General features: G+C 43.9%; 1 protein-coding gene across 2 annotated transcripts in view; it reads left to right on the top strand.

Moving 5' to 3' along the window:
• Positions 1–10858: 10858 nt before the first annotated feature.
• The window catches only part of LOC141162068 (lipopolysaccharide-induced tumor necrosis factor-alpha factor homolog), a 37824-nt gene continuing 23881 nt past the window's right edge, over positions 10859–24801 (top strand). For both annotated transcript variants that reach the window (XM_073647755.1, XM_073647754.1), the window contains exons 1-2: positions 10859–10987; positions 20164–20264. In XM_073647755.1, the coding sequence (XP_073503856.1) occupies positions 20177–20264 (88 nt within the window). In that variant the 5' untranslated portion in view covers positions 10859–10987; positions 20164–20176. The remainder of the gene's footprint in view (positions 10988–20163; positions 20265–24801) is intronic.

Below are 24801 nucleotides of genomic sequence, written 5' to 3'. Positions count from 1 at the left end.
GAGGTGCTATCTCAGGGTCATGCTTTGAGCCTGAGGGATATTGGTCTTCACTCAATTAGTGCCCTTGTTACCAATTGAGGCTGTTGCGGCATGTCCATCCCCCCTTGTTTGTTGATATAATCACAAAGCTCAGATCTTCAGACGTGAGGTTGGTTGGGGCATGCGGGTAAAGGTCATCATTCCCTTGTCATCCAGGTCCTCAATGCTGGTTACATCTGGGAGGTCCGTGTATAGTAACACTGGATATCGGTTGACAGTGTCCTCCTTGCTTTCCGATGACTGGCAGGTTTTCCCCATGCAGAATGGAATACAAAAAAGACTAGTTTTAGTAAAACATATATTAACAAGATGCAAGCAACAACATGCAACACTCCTTGTAATATTCCAGCAATCCATCCACCAATCTCTTTAAACCAATTAGCAGGATTTAAAAAGGAAAATGTATCAGACCACCAACTGTCTTTGGTCAATTCGTTATGTTTGTTATACTCTTCTCTGAGTTTCCTAATGTCTTCCATTTTAGTCTTTAACCGTATGGTAGAGTCGGGGTCAATATAGTGACAACAGGCTGGGCCTATAACCTGACACATCCCTCCTTGAGCTGCTGTCAAATAGTCCAGCACTAAAGTATGTTGATTAGCCACTATGATAAGTTGATTCTGCACCGCAACAGTAGTATTAATTACTTCCAAAATATTCCAAATTCTGGTCATCTAAGTAATCAGTGACTTCCACTAATTTGTCCCACATTTGTGTTACCATAGGGTAGAGAAAGACAGTACTAACTATCTTATTGGGTATACTCATTTGTACTAAATGAGGTCTTCCTGATGGGCGTGGGGTGTTGTCCTTGGCTCGTTTATAAATGGTATGAAGAGGGATGGCTCTCATATCTACTTTACTATGGGGAATAAGATAAGTGGCTGGAGTTAGCCGGGCCAGCGTACAAGTCCCCCCTACTCCGACTGGGAGCCATTTGTACGCATTATTCCCACAGACCCAATATGTGGCTGATGGCAGATCCCATAAAGCAGAATGCTGTAATACTAATTTATGTACCAAATCAATAAAAACTGTGTTATTTGATAAAATACACCATGAAGGCATTTGTCCCAGGGGGCTACAATATCCAACATTTGGATTGCCACATGTTGGATTACTAGGCTTATAGTCAGAGGATTCATTACAAGGGATATTTTATAACATGTGTCATTGGTGCCTTTTATAAACAGATTTGTATGTACTCATGAGTGATTAAGAATGTATCTTTCCAACAATGACGGTTTAAAAGCATCTGCCGTATTAGAGGTGGCATTAAAACTAATCTGTAAACCTTCAGTTGGTATGAAGCCTAAATTAGTCAGGGAAGACTTGTTTCTGGGCACCCATATGTTTCCATTAAGGGCAAGAAATTGCAGGTGTTTACTAGTGGCAGTAAGATTTCCTTGCCACCAGGGGAGATTCACCCACCCAACTACTGGTATACCTACAGTGGTGTTCCATAATTTATAAACTTAGTAGTGTTTTTAGCAAGGGCGTCACTACAGTTTGGCCAGTTTAGTATTTCTTCCAAAGTGACTGGGACCGCCAGAAAGGGCATACTAGCGGCTGAAACTGGTGAGTGAGAACATATCCAACAGTCACTGATCTGGTTGTTTTCTAATTTACTCAATTCTTGTACCAAAATCTGATGGTGAGTAATGAACTTGTTATTAAAGGGGTCAGTACTCTGTTGTAGGCTATTCCAGGTATTGACTAGTCCAACTATACATACTATCATAAAACATCTCAGGATGGTTGACGTTTGCAATGTGAACCATGGATCCATGTTGACTTCCCTTCAAGTTTTACTGCTGTTGGGGTCGTCAGGAGCACTTGGTATGGTCCGTCATACAATGGGTCTAGTATGTGTTTCCGAACATGCTTCTTCACATATACATAATCTCCAGGCTTGAGGGTATGACAACCTTCTGCATCAGCTGGATCTGGAATAGACGATGATACTAATGCATGGGTGTTAGTGCTTTGGCAAGCTGAATCACATATTGCACAACATGATCTGTTTCTTCTGACAATTGTTGTGGGGTAAATCGAGCTATAGCTGGTTGTGACCCAAAGAGTATCTCATAGGGTGACAGTTTGTGTTTCCCTATGGGTGTGGTGCGTATGTGATATAGTGCAATGGGAAGGAGCTCAGGCCACTGGGCCGTAGTCTCCTGCATCATTTTGGTCAACTGCCTTTTTAGTGTGCCATTCAATCTCTCCACCTTGCCGCTTGATTGTGGATGATAAGGAGCATGCAGCACCACTGTTGATCCGATCATGGTAAGTATTTCTTGATACACACCTGAGGAAAAAGCTGGTCCTTGATCACTTTCGATAACTTCCGGGACTCCATACCGGCAAACAACTTCAGAGATCAGCTTCTTGGAGGTAGTCTTGGCAGTCATGTTCGGAACGGCGAATGCTTCTGGCCAACTGGAAAACATATCCACTACCACTAAGCAGTATTCATATCGTCCTGCTTTAGGGAGAGTGATGTGATCAACTTGCAATCGTTGGAAAGGATACTCTGGTTTGGCAAGGTGTTTTGTCGGTACATTCTGTAATCTGCCTGGGTTGCAGGTTTGGCATATTGTGCAACCTCTGTTCTGTGCACTCAACACGGTGGAAATTCCTGGAGCCCAATAGAGTTTCTGTACCAGTAGCAAAGCTTGATTCTTCCCTCGATGTACCGTTCCATGGGCCCAGGCTGCAACTTCTGGATATAGAAGTCGAGGCAAACAATACAATTGTTCCTTCTTCCATAACCCATCTATCAACTTAGCACCTGCTTCCTTCCAGGACTGGCGTTCTTCTTTAGAGACTTTTTGCTGTGTGGAGCGTAGCTTTGTGATTGGAGGGACCGGTTGATGCTCTTCTGCAGGTTGATCCTGGGTTGGCACAGAATGTAGCTGTTTGGCCTGCTGCCGCGTAACAGCCATGGACATGAATGTCGGAAGAAGAGCTGCTCGCTTAGCATGGAGATCAGCAAGTGCATTACCTCTTGCTTCAGGGGCATTTGGTCGGGTATGAGCTTTTACCTTTATGACAGCCAACTGTCTTGGTAGTTGCACCGCTTCCATCAATTGTCTGACACTTTCAGCGTTTTTCACTGGTGAGCCTGCAGTCATGACAAAGCCTCTCCTTGCCCAGATTTCCCCAAAATCATATGCAATCCCGAATGCGTATCTCGAGTCGGTAAATATATTCATACGTTTTCCTTTGGCCTGTTGACAAGCAGCAATCAGAGCTTTGAGCTCGGCTTCCTGTGCTGACATACTGGGAGGTAAGACTGCAGCCTCTACCAATGTGTCTTCAGTTGTGACAGCATATCCAGTATGAAACCTGCCAGAGGTATCAGCATATCTGGATCCATCCGTATATAACGTGAGTTCTGGGTCGTCCAAGGGTACTTCCCCCACTAAAACAAGTGGAGTTGACTCCGCAGTAATTTGTTCCAGACAATCATGCGGTGGAGCCTCTTTCCCCTCTCCTTCAGGCGCTGGTAGCAGGGTGGCCGGGTTGATGGTGGTGCACCGATGTAATCTCACATTTTCTGGCAACATCAACGAACACTGCAACCGCAGGTGTCTCTGTGTGGACAGATGTTTAGGTTGCTGTAAAGTCAGAACAGTCGCAATATCGTGCGGAGCATAAATGTGAGTCTCATGTCCAAGGATGATGTCTGCCGTTTTTTCAAGTAACTGCTGTGTGGCGTGAACCGCTCGTAGACAGCTGGGGGAGGCTCTGGCTACCGGGTTCAGATGTGCTGAGTAATACCCGACTGGGCGCTGCTTTGTACAGTGTCTCTGTGTGAGTACCCCGGCTGCATGTCCTCCTGTCTCAGAGACATACAAATGGAAAGGTTGAGCATAGTCCAGATTTCCAAGGGCAGGGGCTGTCATTATCCTTGACTTTAATTGCTCAAAGGCTTGTTGCAACAGTTCTTGGTGCTCCTTGTTTACATCAGCCAGAGTGTCTTCTTTTAATGCATCATATAGGGGCTGCATCAGACGTGAGGCGTCTGGGATCCATTGTCTGCAATATGTACATAGTCCGAGGAACCGTTGCAGCTCTATGGGATCTTTTGGGAATGGTAATGCATAGATGGCCTTTCTTCTGTGAGATGTCTGGCACCCTGAGTAATGCAGTGGCCTAAGAAGACCACTTGACCGAGGCAAAACTGAAGCTACGAGGCTGAGACTCGACAATTCAGTTTTGCTAGAGGCTTGAGGAGGCTAACACTGGCCCTGATGGACACTTGCTCCGTGGGGGCACACAAAAGAAGGTCATCCACGTATTGTAATAGTACTACCTCAGAGTTGTCCAGCTGCCACGGCAGCAGACAGCTAGACATGTTTTTTGCAAATGATTAGGGCTATTCTGCGCACCCTGCGGCATCACTGTCCAAGTCAATTGTCTGCCTTGATATGTAAATGCAAACAGAAACTGACAGTTTTTGTGTAGTGGAATACTGAAAAAGGCGTTTGTTAAATCAATTACTGTAAACCAGGCAGCAGTGGATGGTATCTGTGAGAGAAGTGTATGTGGGTTAGGCACCACGGGAGTTTCCAAGACTGTCGCTGCATTTACTGCCCTCAAATCCTGCACCAATCGATAAGCGGGTGGCTGCCCCGGTTGGGATTTTTTCTTTCCGGGGAACAACGGCGTATTGCACGGGGAAACGCAGGGAATTAGTGCCCCTTTCTCTAACAAGGTCTGAATTTGTTGGTGTAGACCTTGTTCTTGTGCATGTGTGAGCGGGTATTGGCGGACCTTGGGAAAGGGAGCTTCAGGCTTGAGGTACACCTGTATTGGTTCTACCGGCAATCTCCCAATGTCGTCTGGGCCTTGTGACCATAGATGGGAAGGGATTTCCTCTATGTATGGAGCTAACCTGGGATCTTTTGGGAGATTTCCATTGGTATCTAATATGTTAATCATAACCGTGGGTAGTGCCCGTAAGATGCAGACCTCCTCTATGTGTGCATCAGAGTTTGGATCTTTTAAAGTAAGGATCATCTGACCATTGTCCTGGAATTGAATTCGGGATCGGAATTTAGACAAGAGGTCTGCTCCTAAAAGATTTACCGGGCAGGTCGGGGATATGACAAATTGTGCCATTACTTCTGGAAATGGGCCAATTGGAATAGGTTTGGTGAGAGTTTGTTAGGTCTGCCATCTACACCGATCAATATTAGATTATCGTTAGAAAATTGGACTGGGAGACCCAGGGTCAGTTCAGTGGATTTTAAAATGGAGTTGGCCGCCCCAGTGGTGTCTACCATGAGCTTCACCGGATTCCCTCCCACTGGGAAAACTACAGATGAACAGAGCCTGGGGGTGGTTACGGGCATTATGATGGCAGACTCTGGTTGGCCTTCATTTCAGAATGGGCGGTCCAAATGTCCCTGGGGGACGTTTTCTCGTGACAAGTCCCGTGGGGGGCCGGGCGTTCTATTTCTGAATACGGGAGCTTGTGTGGTGCACTGACCAACAGGGGTGTGACACTCCCTTTGGAGGTGTCCTGCTCGGCCACACCTCCAACACTGAAGACGGGAATTCACTACTGGTCTTCTCTTGGGATACATTACTCGCTGATCAGGTACCACCATGGGGTAATAATGGGGCTGTAAGGGGGGAGGAGGATACTGGGGGTGCAAGGGGGGATACTGTGCTATGGGTATTGCGGGTGCAGCAACTGCCATTGCAGCAGGTTTGGATTTAGACTTAACCGCAGAAGCGGTCCGGGCAACACTTTTCTGGAAGCTTTTAGCTACCTTTAGGGCATCTCCTGGGGTGGCTGACTCAACATCTGGTCGTACAGCCAATATTGCGTCCTTGATTTCAGCCCGTAACCCCTGGATAAAAGCGGATACTAACAGCTGGCAATGAGTTTTAGTATGCAAGGAAAACCCAAGGTCCTTATAGACCTGCATAAGGCGCTCATAAAACTTTTCAGCCGACTCTCTCCCTTCTCTTGAGTGACATCTGTAAGGGTAGTGGATTGTTCAGTCAACTTATCCTGAGCCCATATTTTAAGGGCTTTACAAAAATCAATCCCACTCTCATACATATTGGAGTCTAATGCTCTGTTATATGGGATAGCAGTCTCTATCATGGGATAATATACTTCACCGGCTTTTACACGGAGCAGGTGTAAAAGATCTTGCCTTGTTGTTGAATATATCTCTCTATTTGCAGCCATGGCTCTGTAAAAGGCCATGGGGGAATGTCCGGGATCCGGGAGACGGTTACACAGAGTATCCGTCTGTGTTGGGGTAAACGGGGTGTATTTGGGTGATCTGGTATTTGTATTCTGGTCCGCCTCCTCCTCCAGAGGGGGAGGCGGAGGTGGAGGGAAATCAGCATGAGTACTGATTGTGGGGAGATCTTGAAGGTAGGGGAACACTGGAGGAGACGAGATATCGGGTTTGATTGTGGGTGGTTTGATTAATTGAGCGGCATAATCAACAAGATCCCTGTCGATGGCCAAGAGTCTTATCTCTCTCAATTTAGTTGGATGCATGGCAATATACTGCTTTATAGCCCCGACTATTATTTTGGCCGCATCCTCTTTGGGTATCCAAAGATACCAGTGGAAATGAATGGCAGGGCTAGGGTTGGGGCCGCATGATGCTGTGATGCGTATGCTAGGGTGTTTTGGATTGTTTCTTTAAGCAGGTGTTGTGACCTGGGTATATCTTGGGGATCATATTTTGGTCCAACCGCATGTATAACAAACTGACATGATAGCTGTCCGGCTCTTGTAGCCACCACCTCTCCTTCTCTTAACGGACCATGGTCACGGATGTAATCATTAGATGCAGCTTGTATTGTAGGTCCCCCAATACGACATATCTCTGCAGCTAGCCCCCAGCCATGCTGCAGTTTCGCATTTGCTGCGTTTACAATGATCCCAACCTGCTGTTGTGGTATACTCCCCATGCCTACTCTCAGTATAGTGGAGAATTCCGAAGGACCATTCAGTAAAACAGACGCCACCTCCTGATACTCCTGATACTCGTGTCCATGTTCTATTTCCCCAGTTTGGGAGAGGGTGAATAGGGAATAGTTCAGAGGACCCTGGGTCTCTCTGAATGGAGTATGGACCATGGCAGGGGTAGGTGGGGGTGGTGGTTTATAATACCCCCCGTCAACATTAAGTAATGGGCAGATTGGTGCTACAACACCGGGTTTACGTGCTCCACAATTATAGCACGTCCTGCGCCATCCTGGATTAGTGACCCAACACACATTACAGAGCCAACCGTCTGGGTTATATGATGGTGGCTGACTCTCAGTGGGAAGTGCAGGGTATTTAATCTCATAAGGTATAAATTGCTCAGTTTCCAGATTCAGGGGCTGGGGTACTGCTACATTTGTGGGGGTAGGGGATGCTTCTTTAGGGGCTCTAGATTCGGTTTGTGGACACATAAGTTGGGAAGGGGAATCTACTTCCTCCTGTACTTTTTCCCCATCAGCTTCATTTTGTAGCACAAAACAACCAGTTTTTGTCACAGTGCTAGATAATTTGCCTTTCTTGACATAAAAGTAATTGAAATAACCAGGCTTCATCTCCTCCTCTGTTTCAACATATCCTTCATCACAAATCTCATGTGCCACTTTCCTGAACTTCTCAGCGTCTTCCAACAATCCACAGTCAACTAATCTACCCTTTTGCTGCCGGATGCCTTCATCCCACAACACAGGCTAAGCCTCCCCTCGACAGGAAAATGTAACACCTTAAACACTTTTGGCGCGTGCTTAAATAATCTTTTCCCTTCTCGACTGATCATGATATTCATCACAGTCTCCCCCTCCTGCGGGGAAGACAAATTCTTTTTGCTCCACGGAAACATTGATTAATCACTACTGCCGCTTCACAACCAACAAAGATTCTTAATGCTCGTGCACAGCGGAGTCTGGCCAGAGCCCCCAGCTGTTCCATTATTAACTCACACCCGTCGGGGGAATTTTTTCACAGCACAATGAAAGGAGGAGCACCTTTTGCATCAGCATTGCAGCTCTTAGCAACTTAACAGCGCTCCGGACACTCGATATACGTATATCTACTTACGTGTCCTACCCAATCTTCGATCACCTGCCGCGACTGAAACTAACAATGTCCAGTCTTCTAGGAATCTTTGTTGGAAATTAAAGAAGGAAAGATTCATTAGCACAATATTCACTTGTCAATCCGAGGTGATACCGCTTGGATGTTAAATAATATCAGACCCCTAATGGGACTACACCCCTTATAGTCTCACCTTTGACTATATCCAACCAGGACGTCCAAAGACACTGCAAACAACCACACACCACGTGGAAACCACGCCAAACGGTCAGTATCACTAGTAAAGAACCGGTGCACTTACCGTGGCTTTTTGTGGGGGATGATAAGTCCCAATTCCAGTGGGGGAGGCTGAAAGCAGGTCTCTCTTTGTGGACGTCCAGAGGTGGACGGGCATCCCTGGTTAGGGATCCGAGTCACGGCACCAACTGTTAAGGGAGGGCAATAACCCTTCACGGTTGACCAAGTGAGTGTCAAATTATTATGTTGATTGCAATCCACAGAAAACCAAACGGAAACAATGTTCTGTATTGGGAGGATTCAAGGAATCTCTAATCCCGTTTATTTTGCCTAGCATTTTATATTGTTTTGAGTATATCCAATAGCCAATCAACTCTACAGCCATATACAATACTATAGGCTAATTGATGTTAGTACAATTATTACGGAAAACACATATATGGTCATATTATTATTGTTAGTTTGAAGCACTCTGGAAATTTTACAAGGTCAAACCTGGCCTAAACAAGTTAGATGATAACAGAGTGTCTGACAAAATGTTCTCTTGAGAAAAAGTTAGTGTGAGATAAGTTCTATGGGAAGAGAAAGAAAGAATGGAATGTATGTTATGCATGGAGTGATAATAACATGATTTTAAGGCGAGAAGACAAAATGGAGTTGCTATAGCATGAGTATCAATATGTCCTCTACATGTGTTTTGTATTTTTTTGTTTTGTTTTTTAACTACTTACTGGGTTAGTAATAGGGGTGTCTAATAGACAACTCTCCATTACTAACACCAGAGCTTGATGTCAGGGATCTTCCCGGCCTGATATTATCAGCTCTCAGCTGTCTGTTTTACCTTTGGTTACCTTTTAGTTTGGTTACCAAAAATGGGGGGGAAACAGCGCATTAGATAAATGAAAAAAAGATGCAATATTATAATGGTGGGAGAGTTGTGCACAGTGGCGTACCGTCAAAGGCAGCAGGCCACGCCACTGCTCTAGGGCGCCTGTATCGGGCCCTCACAGCAGCAGGCCCCGCCTCCGCCTATTAGCACCCGCTCTGCCCGGCCACCTGCACAGAATGATGGGGGTGGAAGAATCTGCCGAGATCATCCATCATCAACCCCCCCATCCTCCCCCCATCCCCCAGTGCGAGCAATGATAGAGGAGGGAGCATCAACAGATGCTTCCACCCCCATCATTCTTCCGCAGTGTCTGATGTCTCAGAGCCACGGGTGAGATGACGTCATTACAGGTCGCTTGCTGCTCTGAGATGTCCGGCGCTTCACACCACACACTGAGGAGACTGGAGCATCGGCTGGAACCAGGAGAGGCGAGTACTGTGTTGTTGTTTTTTTTGTTTGTTTTTTTATCAGTGACCAGTGGCCATAATACAGTATGTGGGGTGCATTATGCTGCATGAAGGACCATGGAGGGGAAGGTGCATTATGCTGTATGGAGGGCCATGGGGGGGTGCATTATGCTTCATGGAGGGCCATAGTGGAGTGCATTATGCTTTATGGAGGGCCATGGGGGGGGACATTATACTTGTACCTCCCATGGTCCTCTATACAAGTATAATATGCCCCACCTTGGTCCTCCACACAATATAATGTACCTCCCATGGTCCTCTATACAGCATAATGAATTGTGTGGAGTACCATGGGGAGTGCATTATATTTTATGGAGAATTATGGGGGGCGCATTATACTATATGGAAGGCTATGTGGGGCTATTATAATATGTGGGGGACAATTCTACTCTATGCAAGCAATTATACAATGTGAAGGTTTGTGTGGGGTCCATCATACTGTGCGGGGGCCATTATACTGTTTGGAGGGCTAGTGTGGACCATTATACTGTATGTAAGCCCATTATAGTGCATGGAGTGCTGTGGGGGGGGTCACAGTTGGGGGATCATACTGTGTTTTGGTCATTATACTTTGCCTTGGGAGTTGACGTGGGGTACAGTAGGGTCACTATACTGTGCATGTGGAGGAATTTACCATGGCGGTATCATACCGTGTTTGGGGGAAACTTTTGTGTGCACCATACTTTATGGGGGCAATGAAAGCGGAATCTAGGGCTTCAGCAGGAGGAAAATTACTATGTAAAGGCTGGAAAGATGTGAGATATGGTCTTCTGTGACCCTGACAATTATTTCATTTTTTTGGGGGGGGGGGGGGATTGGAACTTCTGCTATGGGGCCCCATGATTGCTATGTACACCCCTGGTTGTGCAATTGTATGTCTATATATCTATAATCTATCTTTATAGATCCGACAGAAAGTCGCACCAGCTTCTGTGAAAACTCCAACACATCTACAACCAGAAGGGCATCATGTAAATATTGTGTTTTAGCAAAGTATGCTACCATTGTGTTCTATGCTTGGGATTTGGAAAGGTAAAAATCCTATTCACTACACTGTGACATCTGAGTTCTGCAGTGAACTGTGGTCATAACGTGACAAATGTAAAGGGACTGTAATAAGTTGTGTAATACCCTGTCACTCTTTCCATCCTTTATTAAGTTATCTGATTAGTTGGTTAAACTTTGACTCGCCTCTCCTCTGGTTTATGGTATCATATGTTTGTGTCTTCAGATCATTGAGGAGACTGTTTGGATAGAGGATCAGGATATTAACAGGTACGAGTATTTAATAATTTATTCACTTGGAGCAATAGTGTTACATTTACTTATTAAATAACAGCAAGTATTAGTAGTTCTTAATGACTATTAATGAGTGACTGGTGCGCTGGGGGTGGAGGGCTGCCATTTACAATACTCAATACTTTAGTGAGCCCAAAGGAAACTATTGTAAACCTACATAATATGTAATTATGATATATACTGTATGCTGAAAATACACAATCTGTTATAGTGCACTTGTCATAAACATATTTGTCAGACTCAACAAAACAGCTGTTATTCATTAATCGAGTCCTTGTCTTACCCAAACTTTTTAGATCTTTAGTTGTAGAGATGAGTGGGTCAAGCAAAATTCAAATTAGATTTGTTGGGAAATTTGATTAGCGGAGAATTTATTCTCAAATTTAATGTCCCTTATTATGTTCTGGGGTCTCACCAGAATAAACGTAGATGCAAAAAAAAAAAAAAATAATAATCCTGATACTCACCTCACCACTCATCTATCCAGCCCCTCCGCTCTTAGATATTCATATTGTATGTAAGCAGCATTTTTTGTAAAAATAAGAAAACAATAAGTGAGTACAGGACCACCATTTTGAAAACATTCACATTGGGCAGGCCCTGGTAGCAGAGACATGCAGCATGTTTTGTCCAGTTTGTTCCCTAGTCCACTTCTATTCAGTACTAACTTGGAAATAATGTAAGATGGCAAATATCTTGGTTTGGTTGAATTTCCAGGACAGTACATTAATGGCCTATGCTTACTATGGTGTAAGCTCTATGTGGGCTTACTATGGTCAGCGAGGTTCTCTCTTTCCTCCACGTGTATTTTCCAAGCAATTACAAGCATTCCAGTATTAGGATTCACACGAATGTATTCACTGCATATCGAATTTTTGGGGGAAAAGCTGGCAAATTCAAACTTCAAAAGATTCTCCCATCTCTGTTTATCAAACCTTGTCTTCTATAACCTCTATCTGGGCACAGTCTGGAGCCTACCATAAACATTAGATGGCCAACCAGTCCCACCAACTTAGTAGGGTTGGTCAACTTTTTGACTCAATGTTCAATTGGTGCCACAAATCCCTCATATATTTGAGTTTTCTGCCTTATCACCTTAAACTCCATATGTCATGACTAATTTTGATAGAATACAATCCTCGCGCTATATGCACTGGACTCCAGAACAATGATTTGTGGAGTTGAGATATGTAGGTCACAGTGGATGGTCAAAACTGTCCTCAATGACGCAAACCCTTGGGCAAAATTAGTGTAGCAACAAATATTTGTTCCAGAATGACCATTGTAACGCAAGACCAAAAACCCAAGAAACTAGTTATTTCCTCTTGGTCGTAACTCTTATTGTGCACTAATGCCAACATATGGTGGAGTATTAGCTTTTATTTAGCCTTTAAAACATAAGTTTTACTAACTTTTTAGCAGTTCCCGCTGGATCGCTTTCTATTTTTTCCTAGTTATTTCCTCTGTGTTCTCAAAAACTTTTTCCCAAAATACAACGCCAATTGCAAAAAAGCTGGGATAATGTGTAGAATGTAAAGAAAACAATAATGCAGTGATTTGGAAATCTCTTAGCCAAAGCATTGAGCATGTATCAGAAGGTGAACGATAGTTAATTTTCTCAAATGAAATGGAAAAAATGTCTAATTTAGAATGTTGACAGGAACACATCTCAAAAAAGTTGGGGCAGGGTTAAGAAAAGGCTGGAAAAAAAAGTGGTACTAATGAATAAACAGCTGGAGGGTCAATTTTCAACTAAGTCACATGACTATATATGAAAAGAGCATGTTAGATATTAGAGAGGCAGTAGACATCTAATTTATATGGGAGCGTTCTGTTCTTCCCCCAGTCATGATGAAATGATTATATGTTGAATTTCATAGCTCATTCCTATGTTCTCCAACAAGATAAGCCACTGCCAAAGGAGTTTGTCAGTTGCTTATTCCTCTTACCCTATTCAGAACACAAGTGCTTCTCACTAAATTAGAATATCATCAAAAAGTTAATTTATTTCAGTTCTTCAATACAAAAAGTGAAACTCCTATATTATATAGAGTCATTACAAACAGAGTGATCTATTTCAAGTGTTTATTTCTGTTAATGTTGATGATTATGGCTTACAGACAATGAAAACACAAAAGTCATTATCTCAGTAAATTAGAATACTTTATAACAACAGCTTAAAAATGTTTTTAAAATCCAAAATGTTGGGCTACTGAAATGTATGTTCAGTAAATGCACTCAATACTTGGTTGGGACTCCTTTTGCATCAATTACTGCATCAATGCTGCGTGGCATGGAGGCGATCAGCCTGTGGCACTGCTGAGGTGTTATGGAAGCCCAGGTGGCTTTGATAGCAGCCTTCAGCTCGTCTGCATTGTTGGGTCTGGTGTCTCCTCTTTCTCTTGACAATACCCCATAGATTCTCTATAGGGTTAAGGTCAAGCGAGTTTGCTGGCCAATCAAGCACAGTGATACTGTTGTTTTTAAACCAGGTATTGGTACTTTTGGCAGTGTGGACAGGTGCCAAGTCCTGCTGGAGAATGACATTTCCATCTCCAAAAAGCTTGTCGGCAGAGGGAAGCCTGAAGTGCTCTAAAATTTCCTGGTAGACGGCTGTGCTGACTTTGGTCTTGATAAAACACAGTGGACCTACACCAGCAGATGACATGGCTCCCCAAACCATCACTGATTGTGGAAAAGTCACACTAGACCTCAAGCAGCTTGGATTGTGGCCTCTCCACTCTTCCTCCAGACTCTGGGACCTTGATTTCCAAATGAAATGCAAAATTTACTTTCATCTGAAAACAACACCTTGGACCACTGAGCAACAGTCCAGGTCTTTTTCTCCTTGGCCCAGGTAAGACGCTTTTGGCGTCGTCTATTGGTCATGAGTGGCTTGACACAAGCAATGCGACACTTGTAGCCCATGTTCTGGATACGTCTGTGTGTGTGGTGGCTCTTGAAGCAATGACTCCAGCAGCAGTCCACTCCTTGTGAATCTCCCCCAAATGTTTCAATGGCCTTTTCTTAACAATCATTTCAAGGCTGCGGTTATCCCGGTTGCTTGTGCACCTTTTTCTACCACACTTTTTCCTTCCACTCAACCTTCCATTAATATGCTTGGATACAGCACTCTGTGAACAGCCAGCTTCTTTAGCAATGACCTTTTGTGGCTTACCCTCCTTGTCCAGAAGGCAGTCATTGACACACTACACATCTGTCAAGTCAACAGTCATCCCCATAATTGTGGAGCCTACTGAAACAGACTAAGGGACCTTTTTAAACGTTTAGGAAGACTTTGCAGGTGTTTTTTGCTAATTATTCTAATTTACTCAGATAATGACTTTTGTGTTTTCATTGGCTGTAAGACATAATCATCAACATTAACAGAAATAAACACTTGAAATAGATCACTCTGTTTGTAATGACTTTATATAATATAGGAGTTTCACTTTTTATATTGAAGAACTGAAATAAATTAACTTTTTGTTGATATTCTAATTTAGTGAGAAACACTTGTAAATATGCAGCCAAGCCAAGAGGGCGTAAATATTGGGGGATCTGGGAGATAATGCTGGGGATAGAACAAGAGTTTTCCTGATGGTTATCTAATGTATATGGGCATCTTTACCATTTTTTATATTATTAAACTTGTGACAGATGGTCATAAACCTTTGGAATTGACCTGACAATTACAATGTTGTTGCTGTCAGATAGAGTTGCCATAAAAGTCATGCGACCGGACTTTAGAGTTATTTTTAGAAATATAACTAAGAAGTCAAATTACGTCAACGGCTTTCCTTGTATCTGCTTCATTTGTCTTCAGTATATTGCCTAACCTAATGTATTATGTAAAGAGCCCCAACATAAGGCTGAGTCTTGATGATGATGGAAATCAATATTAGATCAAGCCTTTTGCATTTAGGGTATCTGGTTTAGGGTACGTGGTGATGTATCATGGATATCACATAGCTGCATTAACACATGTAGGGAGGGGCAGGTCAAAAATTTAAAGGCTGTGAACCCTTTCAAATAGAATTTTTATTTATATTGTTCATTTGCATCCTAAATGAAAAAAAACATTAACCAACTTCTTAAATAGTCTTCATTAAAAAGTATCTACCATTTTGATGCATAGTGTCTGCTTTGCAAAAATGTTACAACTCTGTCAGTGCTGCGCCAGGTTTTGATGGCTATCTGCTGCCACTTTCCTTCTCAATGGAAGATATAGCAGCATGGATGGATAACGGGTTTTACACAGATTACCAAGGTATGGACAGGGAGGAATGCAAGTACAGTCTCATGGAGGGCAGAGAAAACAGGCTACAGGGATATTGAGGAAAGCACATGAAGTGAAATTAGGTACACAGTAGAAGCAATGATGATAGGTGAGTTAATGAAGACAGCCATACTCTGGGTACACATAGAGCTAACATCCAGACTGTATTACTGGAAGAGACACTCCCATAAATGAAAAAAATTAAACTTGGATCAGGTTACAGACAGTTTGGCCCTGAAATAAATGAAGGAATGAAGATTAGAGACTGAACTTTAGTGAAATGTTATTACATTTTATTAAAGGGTCCATATACTTTAAAGTTAAATATGAATGACATTTACTGTGTAGTCTTGTATTTTGGATGTTTTGTAAAAGTAAAATATTAAACATTTCATGTACTTTTTCACTTTAAAATACTTATTATAGCTTAATACTACGTGCTGAAAGAGGACCTTTCATCAAATTTTTCATGTTGACCTGGACACATGATGTAATGGTGGCTGAAGTGCAGAATAAAACACATTTTTTAAATTTCACCTCCCCATTGCAGAAATATTAGCAATGAAAGTATTTGGTACTTAAACAGTTAATTTGTGTACATTACCAGAGAGATTTCACTGGGGGATGGGGGGCGTGTACTTCTTCCTCTTTCTGATGCTGACCAATCATAAGCTGGCAGCAACACACTGTGGAATAGCATTTTCGAACAGCCTGCACTCCTCACTGTGGTGTAATGACTTGCTGGAGCACAGCAGAGCTGAGTGGAATTAACTGGCAGCTTTTAGCTCTCATCTCCGGCAGTCTCATTACAAACACTTCTGAAAGCTCTCCTCTCATACTACTGCCAGCTCTGCCAATCTAAGCAGGCATCCACTTACAAGAGGGAAAAAAGAACACGTCCACTATAGCTTGAAACAGGCTCTATGTGAGACATGTGAGACAGTCTCTCTCCTCACTACAGAGTGATTACATGTTCTGGAGCACAGCAGACCTGAGTGTGATTAATAACGTTTGTGTCCAGCAGTCAGTGTGGGGGGAAGTGCAGTACATCAGAGTTGGCAGCACAATACTTGCTTTGAGAATTCTAATGTGCATTTGGTCCTGCCAATAAAGCTGCTTTTATTTGAGAGATGTATTAGAAGTGTTTGTAATGAAACTCAATTTCTATAGCACTGCCCCTCCTTCCACACTGACTGCTGGAGAGGAAAGCTGAAAGCTATCTATGACACTCATATCTGCTGTGCTCCAGCACATATTATCACTCTGTGGTGAGGAGAGCAGACTGTTTGTCAATGCTATTGTAGAGCATGTTCTTCTTTCCCCAGTGTGTTGCTGGCTGCTGAAAGAAGCACTCCCATCAAAATTTTTATTGTCTTAATATATTGCAATCTTTATATTGTACCGCACTGTGTACTTACAATTGCTCATTTTTCCCTTCTACCCAGCTAATTCTTCTGTTTCCCATTAGGTCTGTGACATCACGTGATTAAAAACTGACTAACTGAATCCTTCTAAGCTCTATGTAGAAACTGGAGGTCAATTTTCACTGTATGAGTCATAAGTCACTGCAAAATTCCCTGGCAGGGGGGAGGAGTGGAGTAGCTTGGTCAAGAGTTGAAGAGGGAAATGATAAATGAAGGGACAAGAGACTTCCTGTTTCTACATAGAGCAGAGAAAAGAAGAATTAGCTGGGTAGAAAGTCAAAATGAGCAATTGTAAGTACACAGTGCTATATAATATGATGATTGCAATATATTAAGAGGATACAAAACCTGGATGGCAGTGCTTCTTTAAGGTTAATCAGCTTTAGAAAGAGGAAGAAGTACACTCCCAGTGAAATCTCCATTGTAATGCCCACTTGGACTTTAAAAATGTAACTGTTTAGGTGCAAAATACTTTGCTAACATTTCCTCAACGGAAAGGTGAAATAAAAATAAAAAATGTATCACCTATTACATCGTGTGTCCAGTTCAACATGAAATATTTTGTGAAAGTTCCCCTTTAAAAAGTTGAAGACTTCAGTATTTAAACATGCAGCATTTCAGTTTAAACCTACATAAAACTTGGGTAACTCCGCAAATATGATGTTTTCTCCATTTGTATCAGTTTTAATTTTTAAAAAGTTTGTGTCACTACTTATAAATATCAGTTGGCCACCATTGTAACTGGCCGCATGGCCATGACACCACACAAGACATTTAAAAAGGGAATAGATGAGGAAAATAAATGTATTCCTGTATTTCTTTCAGCTACAAGAGTGTAAATTATCTGATAGATCACAAGGAATATTAAAAGGCTAGAAAGATTAAAGGGCTTGGTGGGAGAGGCGAATAGTGCACTTCACTCTGCTTTACCTGATCCCATGAGAAAAATATGTAGCGCCCCGAGGGTTCGGTTGCTACAGGGGTATTGCACCTCAACCAGAGGTGTGATATTCCACTCCCAGGTAAGGATGGAGTATGGACCAGGGCTCAGTTAGCTGCATGCATCACACACCCCATTTCCGGGGGACAGCTCGACGGTGCTCCCATTTATATATATGCATGCACAACTGACCATGTCCCTGGCTGGAGTGGGGAGGGGGAGAGAACCCAGTGATGTAGGAGCAGAAGGGGACGATTTATGGAGCATAGGAAGGAGCTCATTGGGTGCAGGTCACCTGAGCTCAGACACAGTAAAGCAGATAAAAGGTGGGGGCCATCTTAGGAGGGTGTCAGTTCAGTCAGAGAAGAAGTTCAGCCAGAGAGGGCTGACAGGGAGCTGAGGCTCAGTCTGAGCTCAGCTCCACGAGGCAGGCCTGGGGTGAAGGCCAGAGCCAGAAGGGAGAAGAGGAGAAGGAGAAGGAAGGAAGAAAGGTGGAGAGAAAGAGGAGTAGAAAGGCTCAAGAAACAAGAAGGCAGAAGGGACCCTAAGAACCCACGAGATATCGGGTGAAGGGTCAGGCAGAATAAGGGTACCGGATTCCCAAGTTGGTGGAGGTAAATCATCCCTCAGCCAAAGACCGGAGGCCGTGATCATCTATTGGTGCGACCCCCCGCCAAACCTGCTAGGAAAGCACCATACAGGATAGCGGGAAACAGGGCCCACGTTTGCCTGCATAGATCCGCGGCAGCTGGACAGAAGTTTGGTCACTGGTGGGGCACGAGAGGCCAGAGAAAGGACAGAAGGGGGTCCTGTGCCATACTCCTGAATTGCCTGGGGGTTGACCGAGCCCCTCACCTGGTGGACGCAGCACGGCTTGGGCAGTGACATGGATAACAACTGTGAGTAAAAACCCTGGACTGCATCATTGGACTCTGTGTTATTTATGCTGTGCCTGCACCATCACCCCCAGCATCCACCTTCACTGCCCTGAGGCTACACTCCTCCCGTGGGGAGTTATCCTATCCCTGTGCTGCATATCTATATCAGCCTCAGCGGTCTGCCTTGCAGCGGCGGTCCTCCCTGACCGCAATCCACGGGTGGCGTAGTCGGACATTCAAAACCTACAAATACACTGCCACAGCATTTGGTCTGACCACCCTGAGCCACGGGATCGGGTTGCCACTACTACCCCCATCATCACACTGAAGCCCGGTTCCGAGTGCCCCACGGCCCAGGGGGCGAGTCAAATACAAAAGAAAACCTTTAATATACGTTATGGTAAATTTACACTGTATGATCATTCTTAGGAACACTCGTTTCACATTAATCGTGTAGTCTAAATAGGCTGCAATTCTTCCGACGAACAAGTAAAATGTTCGTTCTTCTGGTGAAATGATCTTTTAGTTTGCACAAAAGATCATCGTCCTCACAGTGCATCATCCTGTGCTGCAGAGAACAATAGCAGCCTATGCACACTGAACGATCTATTACTGATCATTCAGCGTGCATCTGAATTAAGGTCCGCCTGTGTAAACAGGCCATTAAATGACCGCCAGTCAGCAAATGTTGCCAAACCTATCGCGCAGTGTAAAAGGACCTTTACTCAGGTTGAGATGAACTATTGGAGGTATTTTTTGTACTTATCTGAAAAAACAGGTTGATAAGCAATGTGTCATAAAGACATGTGCTTCACTTGTAGATAAGCATACCAACCCCACCCTAATTCCCTTCTTGGGTGGTGTATGCAGTGTCAAGATTCTGTTATCCTCTCAAAACCGAGTTCATAAAACCCTGATGTTACAAGTAAGTGAATAAGGCTTTAAATGGAATCTGTCACCAGATTTTTGCTATCCCATCTGAGAGCAGTATAATGTTGGGGTGGGGCAGAGACCCTGATTCCAGTGATGTATCACCTACCTTGCTGTCATTTTGATAAGTTTTCTCTGCTGCAGATCTAGCAGTTCTCTGAATGCTGAGCTCTGTATGACCCCGCCCACACCACTGATTGACAACCTTCTGTGTACACTGTGCATAGGCCGAAAGCTGCCAATCAGTGGTGGGAATGGATTTATACAAAGCTCATGAATATGGAGGACTACCTGGTAACAGGTTTACTAGTCCTCTAGTGATAATCTCCTGCTCATAAAACAATGATAATATCAAAACTATGCTAAGCTGCTCATTAAGTGATACATCTTTCAAATCAGGGTCTCTGTCCCTACATTATGCAGCTCTCAGATTAGGTGGGAAAGACCTGGTGACCTAATCCTTTTAAGCAGATATTTGGCAAATACTGGTGAAGCTCATCATTTCAAAATATTCAAGCCTAGTTAGTTTCACTGACAATTTGAAGTCCAAGGCGATCATTAGAGGATCCTGTGGTTGCTCTATTACTCCTCTCTTACAGACCTCTGATAAATGTTGTAAGATGCTTTCCATTTGATAGGTTATTACAGGGTTAATCTTTGGAAAAATATCTTCTGTTTTAATAATTCCCTTATGTCCACAGTAACCTCATAAACATGTCTGCCGGAGAAAAGCTAAGCCCAGCTCCAGAATATCCAGCAGCAACCATTAATATGGATTATTCATCTCCAATAGCACCAACAGGTATTCGTATGAGTCACATCAGTCATTTTGTATGTCTTTTTTGTAAAACACTACGATGTAATAGGATTATACATGGACCATAGCATTAATACCACTGGCAGTTTACACAAATGGCACTGATTATCTTGTAACAGCGGCAAGATGCAGGAAAAAATTTGTTCTTGAAGTGTTAATCCCTCACGCAATTTTGCGTCACTTTTAGTGACGGTTTAGTGTTCAGTTAACCCTTTCGTCGAGTATACTCGGGCGAGTACGAGTATCTTCAGCATGCTCAGCGATATGTTTGAATCACTCCCGTGTGCATGAATTGCAACTGTTTGACAGCTTTAATATATGTGAGGAATGCTTAAGAAACAAGCATTCCTTCTTCACTTGTCTCTACCTTCCTTAGGGATGACCACTACCACATCAACCCTCATGGACAACGGCAGTGCACCACATTCCAAAGCCTCCTCAAAGACCGCCTTTAGTCTAGGTGCTACCATCTTAACCAACTGTTTATAGATCTCACCCGGGAGTCCATCCGCCCCTGGAGTCCTATTATTTGTCATAGACATAATAGCTGTTTCAACCTCCTCCTGTGTTAGTCTCTTCCAGTCTCCTCCTGTCAATCTGCAATCCTAGGGAGTCCCGCCGCCCCAAGAAACCCTTCCATCTCTGCTGATGAGGCTCCTGATTCAGAAGAATATAGCTGCTCATAAAACTGTCTAAAATTTTCCAGTATATCCTCCGTATCCGCCACCTCCGTCCCCTCTTCCGTCTTCAGCTTCTATACAAATGAGGATTCCCTCTGTGCTGCCGCCACTACTGATAGCAAATGCCCCACCCTTTCAACTTTATCATAGAATTGTGTCTTCTGGAAAGCTCTTTTCCTCTCTCCTCTCTTTATATATAGTTCGTTGACTCCCTTCTGAGCTTACTTGCGCCCGTTCTGACTCTCCACTGATGGGTTCACTATCAGTTCCCTTTCCGCCCTTTCTAAAGCCTCCACCACTGCCCTGTCTTCCGATCTAGTTTTAGACTTCCATCTAGAAATTTCTCAAAGACCCCTCAAATATGCCTTCATGGCATCCCACACCACTCGCCTATCAGCACTACCTTCATTGATCTGCCAATATTCGTCTAACTCCCCCTTTATTGTTTCCATATTAATATGTTCCAGCCATAGTGGATGAAGCCTCCACGCGCACACCTGTCTAGATCTCCCCCTGTCTTTTTAATAAGCTGCTCCAGAGGTTTATGGTCCGAGAACACTCTCGGGAGATATTCCACACCACAAATCAATTGTGTCAACAATTCATTACCCAGCACCAAATCAATTCGCGAGAGAGATCCATGAGTAGCAGGAGTAACACACCACATCCTCATTCCTTACCCACCACAGGTCTACCATTCCAAGCTCTTTCACATAGTTCCCAAATTATGTCAATTTCTGGCCACCATTTCCTATTCCCTGTTTATGCCTACCCCCACTGCACCCCATCTTGACTTGCAAAAATTTCGACATTTCTGTTTTTTTTTTCCAATGTATTAAAAAAGAAAAACTGAAATATCACATGGTCATAAGTATTCAGACCCTTTGCTCCGTATTGAGTAGAAGCACCCTTTTGAGCTAGTATAGCCATGAGTCTTCTTGGGAATGATGCAACAAGTTTTTCACACCTGGATTTGGGGATCCTCTGCCATTCTCTTGCAGATCCTCTTCAGTTCCGTCAGGTTGGATGGTGAACGTTGGTGGACAGCCATTTTCAGGTCTCTCCAGAGATGCTCAATTGGGTTTTGGTCAGGGCTCTGGCTGGGTCAGTCAAGAATGGTCACAGAGTTGTTCTGAAGCGACTCCTTTGTTATTTTAGCTGTGTGCTTAGGGTCATTGTCTTGTTGGAAGGTGAACCTTCGGCCAAGTCCGAGGTCCAGGGCACTCTGGAAGAGGTTTTCATCCAGGATATCACTGTACTTGGCCGCATTCATGTTTCCTTCAATTGCAACCAGTCGTCCTGTCCCTGCAGCTGAAAAACACCCCCATAGCATGATGCTGTCACCATCATGTTTCACTGTTGGGATTGTATTGGGCAGGTGATGAGCAGTGCCTGGTTTTCTCCACACATACCCCTTATAATTATCACCAAAAAGTTCTATCTTCATCTCATCAGACCAGAGAATCTTATTTCTCACAGTCTGGGAGTCCTTCATGTGTTTTTGAGCAAATTCTATGCGGGCTTTCATATGTCTTGCACTGAGGAGAGGCCTCCGTCAGGCCACTCTGCCATAAAGGCCAACTGGTGGAGGGCTACAGTGATAGTTGACTTTGTGGAACTTTCTCCCATCTCCCTACTGCATCTCTGGAGCTCAGCCACAGTGATCTTGGAGTTCTTCTTTACCTCTCTGGCCAAGGCTCATCTCCCATGATTGCTCAGTTTGGCTGGATGGCCAGGTCTAGGAAGACTTGGCTTCATTCATGTTTCCTTCAATTGCAACCAGTCGTCCTGTCCCTGCAGCTAAAAAAACACCCTCATAGCATGATGCTGCCACCACCATGTTTCACTGTTGGGATTGTATTTGGCAGGTGATGAGCAGTGCCTGGTTTTCTCCACACATACCGATTAGAATTATCACCAAAAAGTTCTATCCTCGTCTCATCAGACCAGAGAATCTTGTTTCTCATAGTCTGGGAGTCCTTCATGTGTTTTTGAGAAAACTCTATGCTTGCTTTCATATGTCTTGCACTGAGGAGAGGCTTCCGTTGGGCCACTCTGCCATAAAAGCCCGACTGGTGGAGGGCTGCAGTGATAGTTGACTTTGTGGAACTTTCTCCCATCTCCCTACTGCATCTCTGGAGCTCAGCCACAGTGATCTTGGCGTTCTTCTTTACCTCTCTCACCAAGGCTCTTCTCTCACGATTGCTCAGTTTGGCTGGACGGTCAGGTCTAGGAAGGTAGTCTGATGGTCCCAAACTTCTTCCATTTAAGGATTATGGAGGCCACTGTGCTCTTAGGAACCTTGAGTAATGCATAAATTATTTTGTAACCTTGGCCAGATCTGTGCCTTGCCACCATTCTGTCTCTGAGCTCCTTGGGCAGTTCCTTTTGAGCTCATGATTCTCATTTGGTCTGACATGCACTGTGAGCTGTGAGGTCTTATGTAGACAGGTGTGTGCCTTTCCAAATCAAGTCCTATCAGTTTAATTAAACATGGCTGGATTCCAATGAAGGAGTAGAACCATCTCAAGGAGGATCACAAGGAAATGGACAGCATGTGACTTAAATATGAGTGTCTGAGCAAAGGGTCTGAATACTTATGACCATGTGATATTTCAGTTTTTCTTTTTTAATAAATTTGCAAAAATGTCTATATTTGTTTTTTTTTCAGTCAAGATGGGGTGCAGAGTGTACTTTAATGAGAAAAAAAAAATTAACTTTTATAAAATTTACCAAATGGCTGCAATGAAACAGAGTGAAACATTTAAAGGGGTCTGAATACTTTCCGTACCCACTGTACGGAATGTGGCAAAGAGGTCTCTAACAAGTGGTGATGCTTGTTGAGGTTGTGCCGAATGGCCTGGTATGCAAGAGAGATTGAAATTAATAAACGGATATTAGAGACTAAAAATCATATGGCTGGTTTAATAAGTAATATTTACCTGGTTAATGGAGATCCTATGTTTTCTCCTGGATAGGTAGTTAGGATGGCAGAAGGATGAGGCGATGGATAGTCAGAGTTGAGGAGATACATGTGTACTGGAAAAATAAGTGAGGTAACTATTTAGATAATTTGGGAGAGATGGGTAATGTAGTTGAAATTTTGGTGCTCGTAGTATCTAGGATGCGTGAAATAACGTATGATGATTGGTGCGGTGATGTCTAGGGCAGCTCCCTCCCAGGGGGTAACTGTTAGTGCAATGAAGCTTCACAGGGATCCTTTCAGATATGTGGAGCGGGTCTTGATGCACATAGTGGGTGGGAGGAACCCCGTATTAGCAGGTAGCAGGCGGGTGGTGGAAGCGAGCGTGGTCCTGATGGCACCAGGAACAGCGTGGGGCTGCTGCAGAGAGGGGGAAGAGACACACAGGGAGGTTCATGGCGTCTGATGCAGCAGTCTGGAGGTAGAGCGCAGGCACTCAGCTATATCAGGTCCCTTGTAGAAGATCTTACCTCAAGTAGGATGCGGCAGGTAAGATGAAGAGGGTACCAGATCAGAGCAGTGGTGTTACCTGATAGCTCTGTGTTTTCCTTTAATGAAACGCTGAAGTCCCTTCAGCGTGACTGTAGAATGAAGCAGAGTCCCAGTCGGCGACATGTGCCCCCAGCGGTGCAGTACTCGTTGGCGCGCCTGCCTATGGTGGGGCAGGTGGGACGAGCAGGACTCGGCGAGACGTCACGTGGTAGCGACGCGACAGAGCACCCACGGATGGCCAAGAGGACCAAAATTCGACGCGTTTCGGAAACAATGCAGTTTCAAAGCAAAAAAACAGCAGAAAAACCCCAAACCCAATTTTTGGAAACTACTAGTGATGATCAAGCACTGAAATGCTTGAATGCTC

Source organism: Phyllobates terribilis, unplaced genomic scaffold (genome assembly GCF_046119375.1).
Source record: "Phyllobates terribilis strain yellow unplaced genomic scaffold, ASM4611937v1 Scaffold_9__5_contigs__length_417890890, whole genome shotgun sequence".
NCBI classification, from domain to species: Eukaryota; Metazoa; Chordata; class Amphibia; order Anura; family Dendrobatidae; genus Phyllobates; species Phyllobates terribilis.
Note: the sequence above shows the minus strand (reverse complement) of the source record. Positions and strands in the feature narration are given on the sequence as shown.